The 17,569-nt window shown below is 41.2% G+C and overlaps 1 protein-coding gene across 4 annotated transcripts in view; it reads right to left on the bottom strand.

Moving 5' to 3' along the window:
- ADGRB3 (adhesion G protein-coupled receptor B3) overlaps window positions 1-17,569 on the bottom strand; it is a 1,384,867-nt gene that overhangs the window by 554,193 nt on the left and 813,105 nt on the right. For all 4 annotated transcript variants that reach the window (XM_073626736.1, XM_073626734.1, XM_073626737.1 and 1 more), the window contains one exon: window positions 16,475-16,583. In XM_073626736.1, coding sequence (XP_073482837.1) covers window positions 16,475-16,583 — 109 coding nt within the window. The remainder of the gene's footprint in view (window positions 1-16,474; window positions 16,584-17,569) is intronic.

Here is a 17,569-nt window from a genome sequence, read left to right as displayed (position 1 = left end):
TTGTCACAATTTTTTGGGAAAATTAAGAAATGAAATAAAAGTATTTTTCACATTTCTTTTTTTTACAAACTGTAACCAGTGCAATATAGCACCATCATATGACTGGTGTGGTGGTAATCAGAAATACTGACTGGTGACAGTATGTAATAAATACATAAATCATTTTTATTCCATTTTTTTTAACTTTTTTTCTTTTTTAACATTCTTTTTACATTTTTTATTGTATTTGTTTAAGCTAATATTGCTTGTTACAGTGATGATCACTGTATCAGCAATCGTTTGAACTGTCATGAATGGCTTTCATTCATGATTCATTGTTTACTAGTGTAATGCAGTGATTGGTCACAACTTTCACATGATACAGGGTGCTGTGATAGGCCCAGGTATCATATTATCACTGGGGACCAATCACAGATCACACACAGTAGTAAATAATAATGTCATGATTGTTTTTTACTAGGTGTCATGTGATCGCACAGCACATTACATGGTATCTAGGCTGATCACAGTGGCCTGGTACCGAGCACCACAATCATAGCAGCCTGTACCATGCGGTCGCAGATAGCAACACCCCAGGGGGCATGCAGTGCACATGAGCTGGGCAATGTACTGGTACATTGCGGTGACTGCTCAAGCCACTAGTAAAATTACTGATGGCTGGTCAGCAAGTGGTTCATATTAATTATAACTTACATTAAAATAAACTCATCCGCTGAATTCCTAAATAATTTCAAAATCATTTAGGTGCATAACTCCTAATACTTATGTGCGATCCCTGTAACAGTCTTTTATATAAATTTGTGTATACAGGTGGATTTCTCCTTTAACTCATTTTATAGAAAAAAATAACTCAATGTACTGTATATGTAAGCATTTAACAGGCTGTTTGTTTATGCCCAATTTCTGAGCTGTGTGAATGGCTCTTTTGCTTGAAACCTAAGGGTATTAATAGCCACTGCCAGCATGAATCCTGGGCAGGCAAATTGTTTGCCCCAAAATCAACTGCAATTACAAGCTTCAGCTGTCATTTTGCCAATCACAACTGCTTTACACCCACAAATAAATGTACACTCGCAATATAAAAAAAAAGAACTCACCACAGCAAAACACAAAAAATAATGAGCTAAATTTAATCACAAATTAGGAAAGATCGCGTTGCTATATCTAACAAGATTCCACAAATGTCACTGCAGTTGGCAGTCATATTAGTGTTGATTCTGTCCTTGCAGACCTGACATAACTGAGTCAGAATTGGTATGTTTCCCTTTATTAAAATAAATATGATGTTCCGCGCTATGAAGGTATAGTATTGGCATCAGTTACTGACTGCAAACAGATAAAGTGCTCAAGTGCTAATAGTGCAAAGCAATAAAAAACAAATTAATGTCTGTTCATTGAAAGAGTGTTCAATATACAAACAAATGTATCAACAAAAAGTTTCATATCATAATTCCACTTTTTTGACTCTTTTTGACTTTTCACTTGGCCTCTGGTCTGTGAGCCTGGATTTTTGTTTTTAGCATAATTCCACATAGTTGATCATCCTCAAAAAAGTGACTGGTGCTTGAATGAATACTGTGATATAACAAATCTTCACACATGCTCCCCCCCTCAGGTCCGCACTCACCGAAAAGATGTACCACTGCAGGGGTGAAAAGCCTCACAATGGAGTCAGCTCTCTGTCTTGTGTTCCCTCCTAGTCATCCATGATCTTTGTATGCAATCACAGATGAATGGGTAAAAAAAAGGACATCCCATCGTGTAAATGCATATAGTTAAATTTATTTAAGTAAAAGTTTATAAAAAGCACTTTCAATAGTGCTGGGAGTTAGTATACAGCTTTATAATAGTTTGTCTGGGATGCCTTGAATTCCACAGACCAGAAATTCAAAACAGGAAGTGACGTTGTAAGCTCCACCCTGGGAGTTACATTCTTTGTCTGGTTCTTATTGTTGACCGTGTTCCTGTTACGTTGAAATACCACTGACAACATTTGTGACTGTAACAGGAAAAAAAGGTAAACCTTTCAATGAATACATTTAAGTAACAAGTGTGTGTCAAATGTTGGATATTCCTTCACACAACAGACACAGCAAAAAAATTTAGTGAGGGTGCAAATCGTTAATGACTAATTAAAAAGGAAACAAGAGTTCCATTCTAAATAAAACAGATCTTTACACAGATAATTTAAATCTTTGCACCAACTCAGTAGCTTTCAAACAAATTTAAGGGAAAATATATGCCATATTTTTTTTTCTTCTTAACCACTTGTTCCCTGTAAGACTTACCCCCCCCCCACCCTCCTCATGACCAGGCCACTTTTTCTTATATGGCACTGCATTACTTTAACTGAAAATCGCTCGGTCATGCAACACTGTACCCTACTCTACCCCACTGCAATAAAATTGATGTAATTTTTTCCCACAAATAGAGCTTTCTTTTGGTGGTATTTGATCACCACTGCGCTTTTTATTTTATGCACTATAAACAATAAATCACTGACACTTTTGAATATTTAACCACTTCAGCCCCGGAAGAATTTGCCCCCTTCCTGACCGGGCCATTTTTTGCGATACGGCACTGCGCAACTTTAACTGACAATTGCGTGGTCGTTCGACATTGTACTCAAACAAAATGGATATCCTTTTTGTCCCACAAATAGAGCTTTCTTTTGGTGGTATTTGGTCACCTCTGTGGTTTTTATTTTTTGCGCTATAAAAAAAAGGAGCGTCAATTTTGAAAAAAAAAACCACAATATTTTTTACTTTTTGCTATAATAAATATCCCAATTTTTTTAAAAAACAAAACAAATTTTTTTCCTTAGTTTAGGTCGATATGTAATCTTCTACTTGTTTTTGGTAAAAAAAAATCACAATAAGAGTATATTGATTGGTTTGCGCAAAAGTTATAGCGCCTAAAAAATAGTTTTTTTTTTTTAATTCTTTTTACTAGTAATGGTGGCCATTTGCGATTTTTATCGGGACTTTGACATTGCGGCAGACAGATTGGACGCTTTTGACACTTTTTTGAAACCATTGATATAAATATCAATGACAGTGTATAAATGTCACTGTCAGGGAAGGGGTTAACACTAGGGGGCGATCAAGGGGTTAAATGTGTTCCCTCACTGTGTGTTCTAACTGTGGGGGGATGGGACTGACTGGGGAAGGAGATCGATCGGTGTTCATATATACTAGGAACACACAATTTGTTTCCTCTCCCCTGACAGGACATGGATTTGTGTGTTTTTACACACACAGATCCACGTTCCTGCTCTGTCATGAGCAATCGTGGGTGCCTGGCGGACGTTGCGGCCACCGGGCACACGCATCGGCTCCTCAGTGATACTGCGGGTGTGCATGCGGGCCTCCAGTGGTGCTCGCATGCCCCCTATACCCCTTAAAGCGACCACTGTACAGCTATGGCGATTCGTGCAGGGGAACCATTCCGACGGAGGGTGGTCAGCATGTGGTTAATAAAAAAAATGTAAAAAAAAATCTAATTTCTTCATAAATTTAAGCCAATATCTATTCTGCTACATGTTTTTAGTAAAAAAATCTTAATAAGCATATATTGATTGGTTTATGTGAACGTTATAGTGTCTACAAACTATGGGATATATACTGAATTTTTTATGAATGTATTTATTTTTATACTAGTAATGGCAGCGATGAGTGACTTATAGCAGGACTGCGATATTGCGGTAGACAATTGGACACTAACTGGCACTTTTGACACTTTGTGGGAACCAGTGACACTAATACAGTGATCATTGCTAAAAATATGCACTGTCACTGTACTAATGACACTGGCTGGGAAGGGGTTAAACATCTAGGGCAATCAAAGGTTTAAATGTGTGCCTAACCAATGTTTGTGTCTACTATGCGTGCTGCTTTTGATAGGGGAAGAGATGGATGGAAGAGAGGCCCTGCTTTGCAGGAACACAGAATCCATAATTTCCCCCCTCTCAGAACGAAACTCTGCCTTGTTTATACAGGCAGAGCTTCATTCTGGGTCTCTGCCTGATGATCTGAGGGTGTCAGCGGACATTGAGTGCCTGACACGTGCAGATCGGCTTCTGCTGTGAATAATTACAGCAGAAGTGGCTCTCCAGCAGCGTGCTCAGGGACATTTTTTCCACTGGGCACGCTGGGCAGTTGCCTGGGGCCCCACTTGTCTGGAGGGCCCCATCCAGGGCCGATCCTCAGCGCTGCAATCTGCTGCTTTAGTTGACTGACTGCACTGGTTGCTCACTTGCTAGAATCGCCAGCTGCCCGGCGTCTAGCTAGCAACCAGTGACGTCAGTCAGAGGCCGCGGCCGCCCCAGCATTCATAGCGTGCCGCGGCCACCCCAGCTGCTAGTGAACAAGCTCCGCCCACCTCTGCCATGTTCTTCAGACAGCGTGGAGAGGGAGCGGAGCAGAAAGACGGCCCTTGATAGCTGGTTCTGCCTTGCTGCTGTGAGTGACACACTGTACTGCACCAGGCCTCAAGTAAGTCTAACACTGTCTACTTAAGTAAGTTCAAGTTGTGCATCAAACACAGCCACTGTCTGTGCCCCTAAAAAGCTACCACTGTGCCCATCAAACACAGTCACTGTGCCTATTAAACCTGCCACTGTGCCCATCAAAGCGCCACTGTGCCCATCAAAGCGCCACTGTGCCCATCAAACACAGCCACTGTGCCCATCCAAGCTGCCACTGTGCCCATCAAAGCTGCCACTGTGCCCATCAAATGCAGCCACTGTGCCCATCAAAGCTGCCACTATGCCCATTAAATGCTGCCACTGTGCCCATCAAACACAGCCACTGAGCCCATCAAACACTGCCACTGTGCCCATCAAAAGCTGCCACTGTGCCCATCAAAAGCTGCCACTGTGCCCATCAAACACAGCCATTGTGTCCATCAAAGCTGCCACTGTGGCCATTAAATGCAGCCACTGTGCCCATCAAACGCTGCCACTGTGCCCATCACACGCTGCCACTGTGCCCATCAAACTCGTGTTATATTGTCCAAACATTGTGTTAGTGTTTAAACACTGATTTTGTTGAAAGTACCAAGAAATATAGCCTTATTGATAATTTGCATTTTTATTCTCGTGCGTTATTGTGTAGACAGCAGAACTTAATCTCATTTATTAAGCTCTGGGGAAAATGTGCAATGTGCAATTTCCCTAGAAATGTGATCAGTATATTTGCCTTTAGGCAAATCAACCCCACAGTTCCCTTTTTTTTTAATCTAATTTTGCCCACAAACTTGCTTTGGAAATTACTTATAAACTACAAAATTGAAAACATGGTCATGATACAGACCTTCAAGTATGGTAGTACTGGATAAATACTGCTAACAATAACACCACAGAAATTAATTGATAAGTCTGATGCGCTTCCAGAATGGAATCATTTCAATGAACATAATAATGTTCAAGATAGTGATAAAAAAAAATTGAGATTAAATAGATAGGAGGGTAGGTGAGATGATGCCTAAAAAATCAAACCTTAAGAAAATATTTTGAATAAAATAAAACTTATTCTGTGCTTAGTGCTAAAAATTGTGTGTTTAGAGCTGCACCATTTATCATTCGAATACCAGATGTCAAACTTTCAATATATACAAATAACACTGTAAGTGAGCATCACCACAGAACAAATCAAAAACAATAATGCTTAAAATATGTGTAATGTGATAAAAGTTCAATAGTGAATATTTTTTCTCATCGTACAATAAGTTGGTAGTATCCCTTTAAATTAGAGCATGCACCATCCACCGATAAAGTGACTTAATCTTGAATAGGGACGGAAAAAAAAACTGGTGCACACCATCGGAAGTAAAAATGGCCTCTTACCAAAAGGAGTGGATCCCTTTAAAAGAGATCACACCAGCATGTTTGAATGAAACCAGACAACCAACGATATCCACTGTAAACTGCTACTACTAGGACTCAGCGATTCCAGAGGTCAGAGAGCCAGGCCAGCACATTGTGGTTTAAAAACAGGAACACAGGCCGCACATAGGGGGTTATTTACGAAAGGAAAATCCACTTTGCACTAAAAGTGCACTGCAAGTGCACTTGGTAGTGCAGTCACTGTAAATCCGAGGGGGACATGCAAGGAGAATAAAAAACAGCATTTTAGCTTGCACATGATTGGATGATAAAATCAGCAGAGCTTCCCCTCATTTCAGATCCACTCCTCAGATTTACAGCGACTGCACTTCCAAGTGCACTTGCAGTGCACTTGTAGTGCAAAACGGATTTGCCTTTTGTAAACAACACCCATAGTGTATAACCGCTAAAAACTACCTAGTTAAAAATGTTCCAGGTACTGTATTTACAGAGGTAATTCACAAACAGCACAAAACACCTCGCCCCCATTCACTCAGTGGGTGTGATAATGGCACCATTTAGGCTCCACCCAATGCATCATACAGCGTAGTAAGGGGAACAGGACCACAACAAGTAGCTATTCCTTAAGTTTAAATAGACTCCCATGTCACTGCTGCTGCACGTATTCAGTGCTTCCCAATCCTGAGAAAATGATCTTGGTAGATAGAAGTCAGCTGTTCTACTCACTCTAGAGACTGACCAAAATGTGGTCTTTATGGGAATCGACTACCAAATGAGCATAACGATGAATAAGGAATTCAACCTTAAAAAAATTACCTGGGACACAGGGATCAAACATCAAACATATAGATGAATACCAGCTGACACAACAGGACAATGTGTTTAATATGTGTGAAGACACACTGGTTATTGGTAACATCTTAGTTCATATTATATAGGAGAATACAAGTTAATGCTTCAAATAGTCTCATGTGTTCTGATTGTCCCTAGATGTCAGGGACAAAACCTAACACATAGAGATTTGCAACTTTCTCTATGAAGCCATTTCATACTTCAAGTATGAATACTGGAGATTTTTGGTTGTGGACAACTAGATATTTTCCTAACCTTAACCATTTTTTCTATACAAGGAGATATACAAGTTTGAAAAATCAATATGCTGCTACAAACTTGCCTCTTTCCACCACCAGTTCTCATCAGGTGCATGCCCAGGATCCTAACCCCACCTCCAGCGGCATCACTACCTTTGGTGTCACCTGGTGCGGAAAAACATGGTGTCACCCCCCTCTTGTCAGACCATCTCTGGGTTGGTGGCTCAGCTACTATATACATATATATATTATAGCTGTGTCCAGCAGCACCCCCATTATCAGACCAGCTCAGGGGGGCAGTTCAGCTACTATGTATTTAGTTATATATATCTATATATAAAATATAGCTGTGTTCAGCAGCAACCCCCCGCCCCCCCTTAACACACCAACTCTGGGTGGCTCCCCCAACCCACCCCCACCTCCCACGTATCACAGCAGCTCCCCTCGAGTTTGGGCAGCAGAGGACATCCCCATCGCAATCCATCACCCACCTGCCCATTACACAAGCTCAGGGCCAGGGCGGGCGACTCAGTTCAGGGCAGTTGGCAGCTGGAGAGGACACAGTGTGCGACAGGCTCAGCAGTGCAATACTGAATTCAGAGAAAAGCACAGCAGGCCAGGTGAGGCCGCGGCACCGGAGGTGTTCCAGCTGGAAAGAAAAAACTGCCACAGGGAGCTAGGGCCACCATCAGCATGGTGTCACCCCTCCAGTGGTTGTCACCCGGGTGCGGACTGCACCCCCTGCACCCCCCTAGCAACGCCACTGCCCACCTCTGCTTGTCAAGTAGAAGTGAACAGGCCACACAATGATGCCATCACTGATATCTCCATGATTAATCCATTTTTGAGGTGGTTAAATATGTTGGGCCAGGAGATGGACAGGCAAGATGAAATGTTGTGCATCTTCTACTTATTTTCTTAACCACTTCAATACAGTGCACTTACACCCCCTTCCTGCCCAGACCAATTTTCAGCTTTCAGCGCTCTCACAGTTTGAATGACAATTTCTCAGTCATGCAACACTGTACCCATATGAAACCTGCATCTTTTTTTCACACAAATAGAGCTTTCTTTTGGTGGTATTTAATCACCAGTGGGTTTTTATTTTTTTGCTATTAATAAAAAAAGACCATACATTTTGTGAAAAAAATGCCTTTTTCTCTGTTTCTGTCATAAAATGTTGCTAATTAGTTACTTTTCTTCATAAATTTTGGCCAAAATTTATACTGCTACATATCTTTGGTAAAAATAACCCAAATTAGTGTATATTATTTGGTCTTTGTGAAAGTTATAGAGTCTACAAACTATGTTGCCAATCATTGAAAATTGATCACATCTGGGTGTCCGTTTATGAAGCAGTGATCAGCGGTGATCCCAAGGATCGCCGCTAATCACAGTCCTTAAACAGTTTATGAAACAGAGATAATCGAGGGGAGAAGTGTTTGAACATGTTCTCCCGCCGATGATCTCCGCACACAGAGAATCCTCATTGAATGACACAGTAATGGCCAGTTTATGAAGCGGTGATCTCACCGCTTCACTGGCGATCTGTATCAGAATTCACACTCCCCGATTCACCAGCTCAGAGGTGGTGAATCGGGGAGTGAAGAGGAAATCTCGGGGGATCTGAGGGGGAAGGAGGAAGATTTTTAACTTCCTTCTACCTTGTTCAGACCCCACAACACTGTAACCATGTCCCCCTGTCATATTTATGTGTATATATATATATATATATATATATATATACATATATATATATATATAATGTGTATATGTATATATATATAATGTGTGTGTATATACATGTATATATAATGTGTGTGTGTATACATATGTAGATAATGTAAGGGGACTCGTTATTTTATTAACATTAATCCATGCCATCTGTCCATGTATTGAGAGGTGATAATTTATCACTGCTTATTAAACTGAAATCTCTGTGTTTCTGTGAATTTCTGGTACTATAATCTCGTAAAGTCTCACGAGATTCCAGTATCAGGGGACGTTCTCTGCTGTTTGAAGCGTTTGTAGATCGCTTCACTCCTCTGAAGGTGAAGCGATCTACACCTCTTCATAAACTGGCATCCAGAGGAGAAAGATCTCCACTGTGAATGCCGGAGAACGAAGCAGTGAATAGATTTCACTGCTTCATAAACGGACACCTTGATCAGGCCTTCAGTACATCAGGTCTATCTCATTTCTTGAGACACTAACAAGTCAGGAAAGTACAAATACCCCCCAAATGACCCCTTTTTAGAAAGTAGACATCCCAAGGTATTAAGTAAGTAGCATGGTGAGTTTTTTTAAGTTGTAATTTTTTCCCACAATTCTTTGCAAAATGAAGATTTTTTTTTTTTTTTTTTACAAAATTGTCAAATTATCAGGTTATTTTTCACACACAGCATATGCATACTACAAATTACACCCCAAAATACATTCTGCTACTCTTCCCGAGTATGGAGATACCACATGTGTGAGAATTTTACACAGGCTTGCCACATACAAAGGACCAACATTGAAATAGAACCTTCAGGCGTTCTACGAGTATAAATGACACATCTCATTTCTCAACCACCTATTACACTTTTGAAGGCCCTGGAGCACCAGGACAATGAAATTGCCCACAAAATGACCCCATTTTGGAAAGCAAACACCCCAATGTATAATCTATGAGGAATAATGACTCTTTTGAACGGGTCATTTTTTTCCAGAAGTTTTTGGAAAATGTGGAAAATAAATGAAAAAGCATTTTTTTTACACAAACTTGTCAATTTATAAGATATTTCTAACACATAACATGTATATAGCAAAAATTACACCCCAAAATACATTCTGCTACTCCTCCCGAGTATGGCGATACCACATGTGTGAGACTTTTACACAGCCTGTTCACATACAGAGGCCCAACATTGAAGTAGTACCTTCAGGCATTCTAGGAGCATAAATTACACATCTCATTTCATTCCTACCTATCACACTTTTGAAGGTCCTTGAGCACCAGGACATTGGAATTACCCACAAAATGACCCCATTTTGGAAAGGAAACACCCCAATGTATATTCTATGAGGCATGGGCTGCAAATAGGTACTCGAGTACTCTGATGGGCTGGAGACAGGTACGTGGGTAACTTGATGAGCTGCAGACAGGTACTCGGTTACTCTGATGGGCTGGCGACAGGTACTCAGTTACTCTGAGGGGCTGGTGACAGGCACTCGGTTACTCTGATGGGCTGGTGACAGGTACTCGTGTACTCTGACGGGCTGGTGACAGGTACTCGGGTACTCTGTTGGCCTGGTGACAGGTACTCGGGTACTCTGATGGCCTGGTGACAGGTACTCGGATACTCTGATGGGCTACAGATAGGTACTCCGGTACTCTGATGGGCTGGTGACTGGTATTCGGGTACTCTGAAGGGCGGTGACAGGTACTCAGGTACTCGGTTCTCATATGAACTGTGACAGGTACTCATATGGATTGTGACAGGTACTCAGGTACTCGGGTATTCATATGGACTGTGACAGGTACTCAGGTACTCAGGTATTCAGATGAACTGTGACAGGTACTCGGGTACTCTGATGGACTGTGAAAGGTATTTAGGTACTCAGATGGACTGTGACAGGTACTCGAGTACTCTGATGGACTGTCACAGGTACTCGGGTACTCTGATGGACTGTGACAGGTACTCGGGTACTCTGATGGACTGTGACAGGTACTTGGGTACTAAGATGAACTGTGACAGGTATTCATATGGACTGACAGATACTCAGATGAACTGTGACAGGTACTCAGATGAACTGTGACAGGTACTTTGATGGGTGGTGACAGGTCCTCTTTATGGGGGGGTAATCAGTGTGATTGGTGTAAACTGTAAGCGGTTATGAGATGTTACCGCAATCTCCTTCTCACACACAATCGGTGTGTGAGGAGGAGAACCTGGTAACATCTCGTTACCGTGGTTTGTTGACATTTAGTGATTGGCTGTGAAAGGATCACAGCCGATCACGTGGTAAACAGCCGCCGGCCAATGGCTGTTTACCAGCGTCGGTGACGAGCAGTGTTCCCAGGAACACGCCGCCACCGATGTGCATGCGCAGCATGCTCGAGATGGCGTGCATGCACCGTGCAAAGTGGGGCGGTACCATCTGTGATCGGGCGTGACTTCATCACGGCTGATCACGTGGTAAACAGCCATGCCCAATGTCTGTTCACCCCCTCGGTGGCGAGCGGTGTCTCCGTGACATGCCACCACCGAAGGAACAGGGATGCATGCGCACGATTGTGCGCATTCCCTGTTTAAATGGAGGGCTGTCATATGACGCCCTCCCAGAACGAGAGCCGCGCCACCTGGCCGTCCTATGATGGACGGCAGGCGGCAAGCGGTTAAAGCTGATTTACATCGGTGCCAGCATTTAGTAAAATAACACACAGGACTAAGCACAGATCCAGTATAGAAGATCCATCAAAACATACAAACTGGAGTTTATTTACTAAAGTGAGAGTGCAAAACCAGACTGACTTCTGCATAGAAATTAGCTTCTAACCTCAGCTCATTAAGCTTTGGCAATAAAACCTGGAAGCTGATTGGAGTCTATGCAGAAGTCAGCCTGATTTATCACTCTCCAGCTTTAGTAAATATACCCCACTGTGTTCTAGATATAGCCATCTCTAAGATATAAAACATATTGAAGGTATAGGATTGTAACTTACAATCAATAAAAACAACAGCTATAGTAACATTATAAAAAACACAAAAAAAAGAAAAAAATGAAGGCGGAGCAGTACAATACACAATATAGCAGGCAGATGGGCAGCTCATTTCTACTTGAAAACATGTGCTATACAAAGATGGGCGTGCATGATATATGAACAGCCATTTTATTTATCATTCCTAAAACAATTTTAAAAAAATCACAGGAAAACTGAGACTAGCCAAGCGTTTCTTTAGACAAACAATGTCAGATGTTATTTGACTACTTTTCTAAAGGTTGTGTTCAAAAGCAAACCTGGCATACAGTATGTAGACAAGTGGAGATTTTTTTTTTAATTTTCCACCATAGAGTTTGTCAAATTATGTTACATATTTTGTCAATCAGAAACATATTTATTATGTATGTGATATTAAGGGATTTATAAGAATCACTTCTCTGTTAATTAGGCAGTTTGTGCACATTGTTCTCTCAGTGACTGATAGTCAGGAACTAGGTTAAAGTGGTTCTGAAGGTTAAAGGCTTTTTACCTTCATGCATTCTATGCATGAAAAAAAAAACCTTCTGTGTGAAGTGCCCCCCCCGATCCTTACCTGAGCACCCTCCGATCCACCAATGATCACATCCTGGATCAAATTCCTGTATGGGGACTCTCCCTCCTAATTGGCAGAGACTGCTGTAAATCACAACCAGTGAGCCAATGAGGAGAGAGCGGCGGGCAGGCCAAGTCATGGCTCTATGCGTCTTATGGATGCATAGAGCAGCGGCTCGGGAGCAAGCAGGCAGTGGTGTCCCCAGGCACAGCGGCTTTCTCTAGGGCACTGCTCGAGGGGAAAGAGCCCCTGTGGGGGACCCTAAAAGAAGAGGTTCGGGGCTACTGTGTGCAAAACCATTACACAGAGCAGGTAAGTATAGTATGTTTGTTATTTAAAAAAATCACTGAAAAAAACATATTTGAATTTGTTGTCCACCTCAGAATGCCAAATTAAAAAATAAATAATTGAATGAATTGTTCAGTCCACAACAATAAAAACGTCACCCAAAATATTGTTGCTAGATGCAAACAAAACAGTAAACTTATGTAGGTTAGCCATGCATGTATAGATCTCTCTAGTAGGCTGAATGAGCAAAATTGAATAGATGCTGGGAGTGGATGAAGGAATTGCCACCATCTGATAACAATTCTCCACTAGCTTCTTTGACAAAAGCTGAAATGAAAAAAATTGCTTTTTTTAAGCTGGATGGGCCACCAATGGCTAAAATTTTGTCTGGTTCAGCAGGAATCAGCTGAAATGTAAGCCACATATTGCAGGCTAAATTCCTATACTGTCTATGTTTAAAGTAAAGTTGATAAGGCAAGAAATAAGCAAATAATATTTTCCCTGAAAAAATAGATGGTCAGTAACTTAAAAAAAATTGAATGCTGAATTATATGCAAAGTTTGGCCCCACCCTTCCAACCTCCTGAGCCTCTTGGTAGGGCTTATTTACCAAAATGTAAGAGGGTTGGATAACACCTTCCTGCCACAGCCTCCTGGCCCTTGACTCTTTTGACCACTGTGATTGGCTGTCACAGCGCTCACATGATCAGAAAGCTCCCGATCGCAAGTATGCTTCGGGAACTTTCTGATCCCCTGATTGTGCTGGGAGTGTGCAGGGAATGTGCTCTCAGCACAAAAAACTGTTTACATAAGGGCGCATATATGCGCCCTATACGTGGCTCCTGCCGGTGTGGAGCCACATATATGCTCCTCACCGACAGGAACTGGATAAAGATTTGCCTGAAACTTCAGCTACCTATGTTTATGTATTACAGATGTTAACAATTTAAACAGCACTTAACATATATTGTACTGTCACATCAGTCCCTGCCCTGAAAGAGCTTACAATATAAGAATCATAGCGTGTGTGCATACATACTAATAACATAAACAGGAGCCAATTAACCTACCAGCATGCATTTGTAGTGTGGGAGGAAACCTATGTAAGCACAGCAGAGTGTGCATACTCCCTCAATGTAGTGTCATGGTTGGCATCTGAAATGATGACCTTAGTACTGCAAGGCAGAAGTGCCAACCACTAAGCTCATGTTCTGTCAATATTGCCTAATTTACTAATCATTTGGATATGTATTTTTCCCTGAAGATATTTTCAACAGTCTCTAGAAATGCAGCACATAATAATTTATGTTGCTAAGATGCATTTACTGTAATAATCTTAGATAACCATATTTATCGAGCACTGCTTCTATTTGTTACAGAGATGTTGCCCAAATCCTGTATATCAAAATTCTATAGATCATCGTTTTTTTTTTTTTTTTTTTGGGAAGATACCATGTTTATGTATACATTTTCTTTGCTTAGGAGTAAAACCAGAGTTGTCTTGAAATGCTGCAGTTTTCCATTTGCAATGATATACAGTAGTTGCGTAGTTACACAGTTGGTAAGGTTGAATATTGACAACAGTCCATCCAGTTCAACCTGTGATGCCCCGTACACACGGTCGGATTTTCCGATGGAAAATGTCCGATCGGAGCGTGTTGTCGGAAATTCCGACCGTGTGTGGGCTCCATCGGACATTTTCCATCGGATTTTCCGACACACAAAGTTGGAGAGCAGGAGATAAAATTTTCCGACAACAAAATCCGTTGTCGGAAATTCCGATCGTGTGTACACAAATCCGACGGACAAAGTGCCACGCATGCTCAGAATAAATAAAGAGATGAAAGCTATTGGCCACTGCCCCGTTTATAGTCCCGACGTACGTGTTTTACGTCACTGCGTTTAGAACGATCGGATTTTCTGACAACTTTGTGTGACCGTGTGTATGCAAGACAAGTTTGAGCCAACATCCGTCGGAAAAAATCCTAGGATTTTGTTGTCGGAATGTCCGAACAAAGTCCGACCGTGTGTACGGGGCATGAGAGTGTGCGTGTGTGTGTGTTTATGTTTATGTTACTACCATTTCCCATATCTCTGTATATTGTATTCGTTAAGGTGCAAAAAGATTTTCTGAAATTATCTACATATTCCTTGCTGACACCACCAACTGTGGGAGGGAGTTCAACGTCCATACCATTTTAACAGTAAATAACCCCTTACACAGTTTAAGGTTAAACTAATGAGTGGCTGTGTGTCTTTTTAAGAGACTTAAAACTGAATAGTTAGATCTAAGACCTGAGTAGTTATAGTTATACTAGAATCACCATCTAGATATTTTTATTTTGGAATCACATATACTCGTATGCCCCGTACACACGGTCGGACTTTGTTCGGAAATTCCGACAACAAAATCCTAGGATTTTTTCCGACGGATGTTGGCTCAAACTTGTCTTGCATACACACGGTCACACAAATTTGTCGGAAAATCCGATCGTTCTAAACGCGGGGACTATAAACGGCGCAGTGGCCAATAGCTTTCATCTCTTTATTTATTCTGAGAATGCGTGGCACTTTGTCCGTCGGATTTGTGTACACAGGATCGGAATTTCCGACAACGGATTTTGTTGTCGGAAAATTTTATATCCTGCTCTCAAACTTTGTGTGTCGGAAAATCCGATGGAAAATGTGTGATGGAGGCTACACACGGTCGGAATTTCTGACAACAAGGTCCTATCACACATTTTCCGTCGGAAAATCCGACCGTGTGTACGGGGCACTAGTCTCTCTTCTCCAGTGAGAATAAGTTTAATGTTTGTAGTAAATTCTCATAATTTTGGTTCTCCAGCCCCTTAATAGCTTTGTTGCCCTTCTCTGGACTCTCTCCAGTTTCAGAACAGCCTTCATGAGGACTGGTGACCAGAACTGGATGGAATATTCAACATGTGGCTGAATCAGATTTTTGTAAAGTGAAAAAATATAGTTTTATCTTTTGAATAGATACCCTTTTAATGCATGTTAATAGTCCACTGACTTTGCTTGCCAAAGCTTGGTATTGTATGCTATAGCTAAGCATGTGGTCTACTAGGACCCCCAGTTCATTTTCCATCCTCTATTCCCCCAAAGGTTCTCTCCCTAGTGAGTCATTTTCATTCATATTTTTAGTCCCCAAGTGCATTACTTTACATTTTTCAATATTAAACCTCATTTGCCATGTAGTTGCCCACCCCTTTATTTTATTCAGATCTTCCTATAAAGTTACTATATCCTGTTGTGAAGTGAATACCCTGCTTAGCTGTGTATCATCAGCATACACCGAGATTGAACTATTTATACCAACCTCTGTATCATTTATGAACAAGGTAAAGAGAATTTGTCCCAGTACAGAGCTTTGGGGAACCCCACTTACAACTTCAAACCATTCAGCAGATACACTATGTATCGCCACCCTTTGAACATGCCCCTGTAACCAGTTTCTGTCTAGTTACACGACACACTATCATTAATGCCAACAGACCTCAATTTGTATATTACAAGTTTATGGGATACTGTATCAAATGCTTTTGGTGAAATCCAGGAACACCATGTCAGCAGGCCTTCCTCTTTCCAGATTACAGCTCACTTCCTCATAGAGTGTTACAGGTTGGTCTGGCAAGAACAATCTTTCATAAATCCATGCTGGTTACTAATCAAACTATTTTCATTCAACAAATATTGAATATGGTTCCTTATTATCTTCTCCAATAATAAATGCTATTAATGTTAGGCTGACCGGTCAGTAGTTTCTTTCAGCCCTTTTTTGAATATTGATACCACATTAGCTTCTTAGCTATCTGCTATTGTCAGGGTGAACATCTGAATAGTCCTAAATGAGTGGCAATTATATTGCCAACTAGATACATTTTTTAAACAGGCAATGAAAATAGTAAAATAAAGCTAACGTTTGATTCTTACCTACATTTCCTGTTGTGAGGTATGAATTCTGAAAATCCATCATTCCCATTCCGACAATGTGTATGAAATCTTCAATGACCTGCATCAACTCCACAGAGCCTGGGTAAATCTAGAATTAAATATTGCAGCAGCAATAGCAGACAATAGGTTACACATGTCAAACAGTTTCACATCATTCGACAGTATTGATCAACATATCTGCCTTGTTCTACAACATAACAAGGACTTGTTTTAATTTAGTGAAACTCCAGCCAAAACCTTTTTTTTGCTTGGGCAGAATAGGGAAGTTTAGAACTTCTGTTTGGATTATTATGTGCTTGTTGGGTGGATGTTGTAGCACAGCCCCATTCACTTGAATGGGTCATGTTTCATGGACGGGGTAGTCCCAACTGAACATGACAGGGATTATTTTATTTTCTGCCATGGCCTGTGTACACCACTGGCCCCTACCTTTGAAGCTTAAGGGGGAAGGGGGGCCAGTAAAAAAGCATCTCAACCACATGTTTCACAAGCTCTGACAGTGACACAACAGTAATAAAAACACTATTTTAATAGAGAAGGCTATCTATAGCTCTCTGGGTCCCCAAAGGAGATTTTCTCTTACTTCCATTCTCAATGGTTACATTGTCACCAGGATAGGAGGCAAAGGAAAAAGCTGCCCAGACTATAATAAACCCTTAACAAGGGATCTAACCTTTGACATTATACATTAAAATGTATGTCCAGCCAAAACTTTTCTTAGTTTTGCCTTAAGTAGGGAAGTTTTAGAACCCCTGTCAAGTTTTAAAGTGGAGTTCCACCCACTTTTACAACTCTTCGGCATCCCTCACTAAACTGTGCACTGTAAACGAATTGGATATTTTTTTATTTTTTTTTCTCAGCACCTACTGTATATCTGCTGTATTCATTTTTCACTTCCTCCTTCCTGGCCGTGGCCCATCGCATCATTTCCTGTTTGCAATGCCTTCTGGGAAGGGGCGGCAACTTCCTCTGACACTGCCGTTGCTATGGAAACCTGACCTGAAACCTATTACACTGCTTGTGCTGCACTGAGCATGTGCGAGATCTGCAAGGATGAGATCCAGGAAGAAATTC

The sequence above is a fragment of the Aquarana catesbeiana genome, linkage group LG04, assembly GCF_042186555.1.
Source record: "Aquarana catesbeiana isolate 2022-GZ linkage group LG04, ASM4218655v1, whole genome shotgun sequence".
In the NCBI taxonomy this organism is placed as follows: domain Eukaryota; kingdom Metazoa; phylum Chordata; class Amphibia; order Anura; family Ranidae; genus Aquarana; species Aquarana catesbeiana.
Note: the sequence above shows the minus strand (reverse complement) of the source record. Positions and strands in the feature narration are given on the sequence as shown.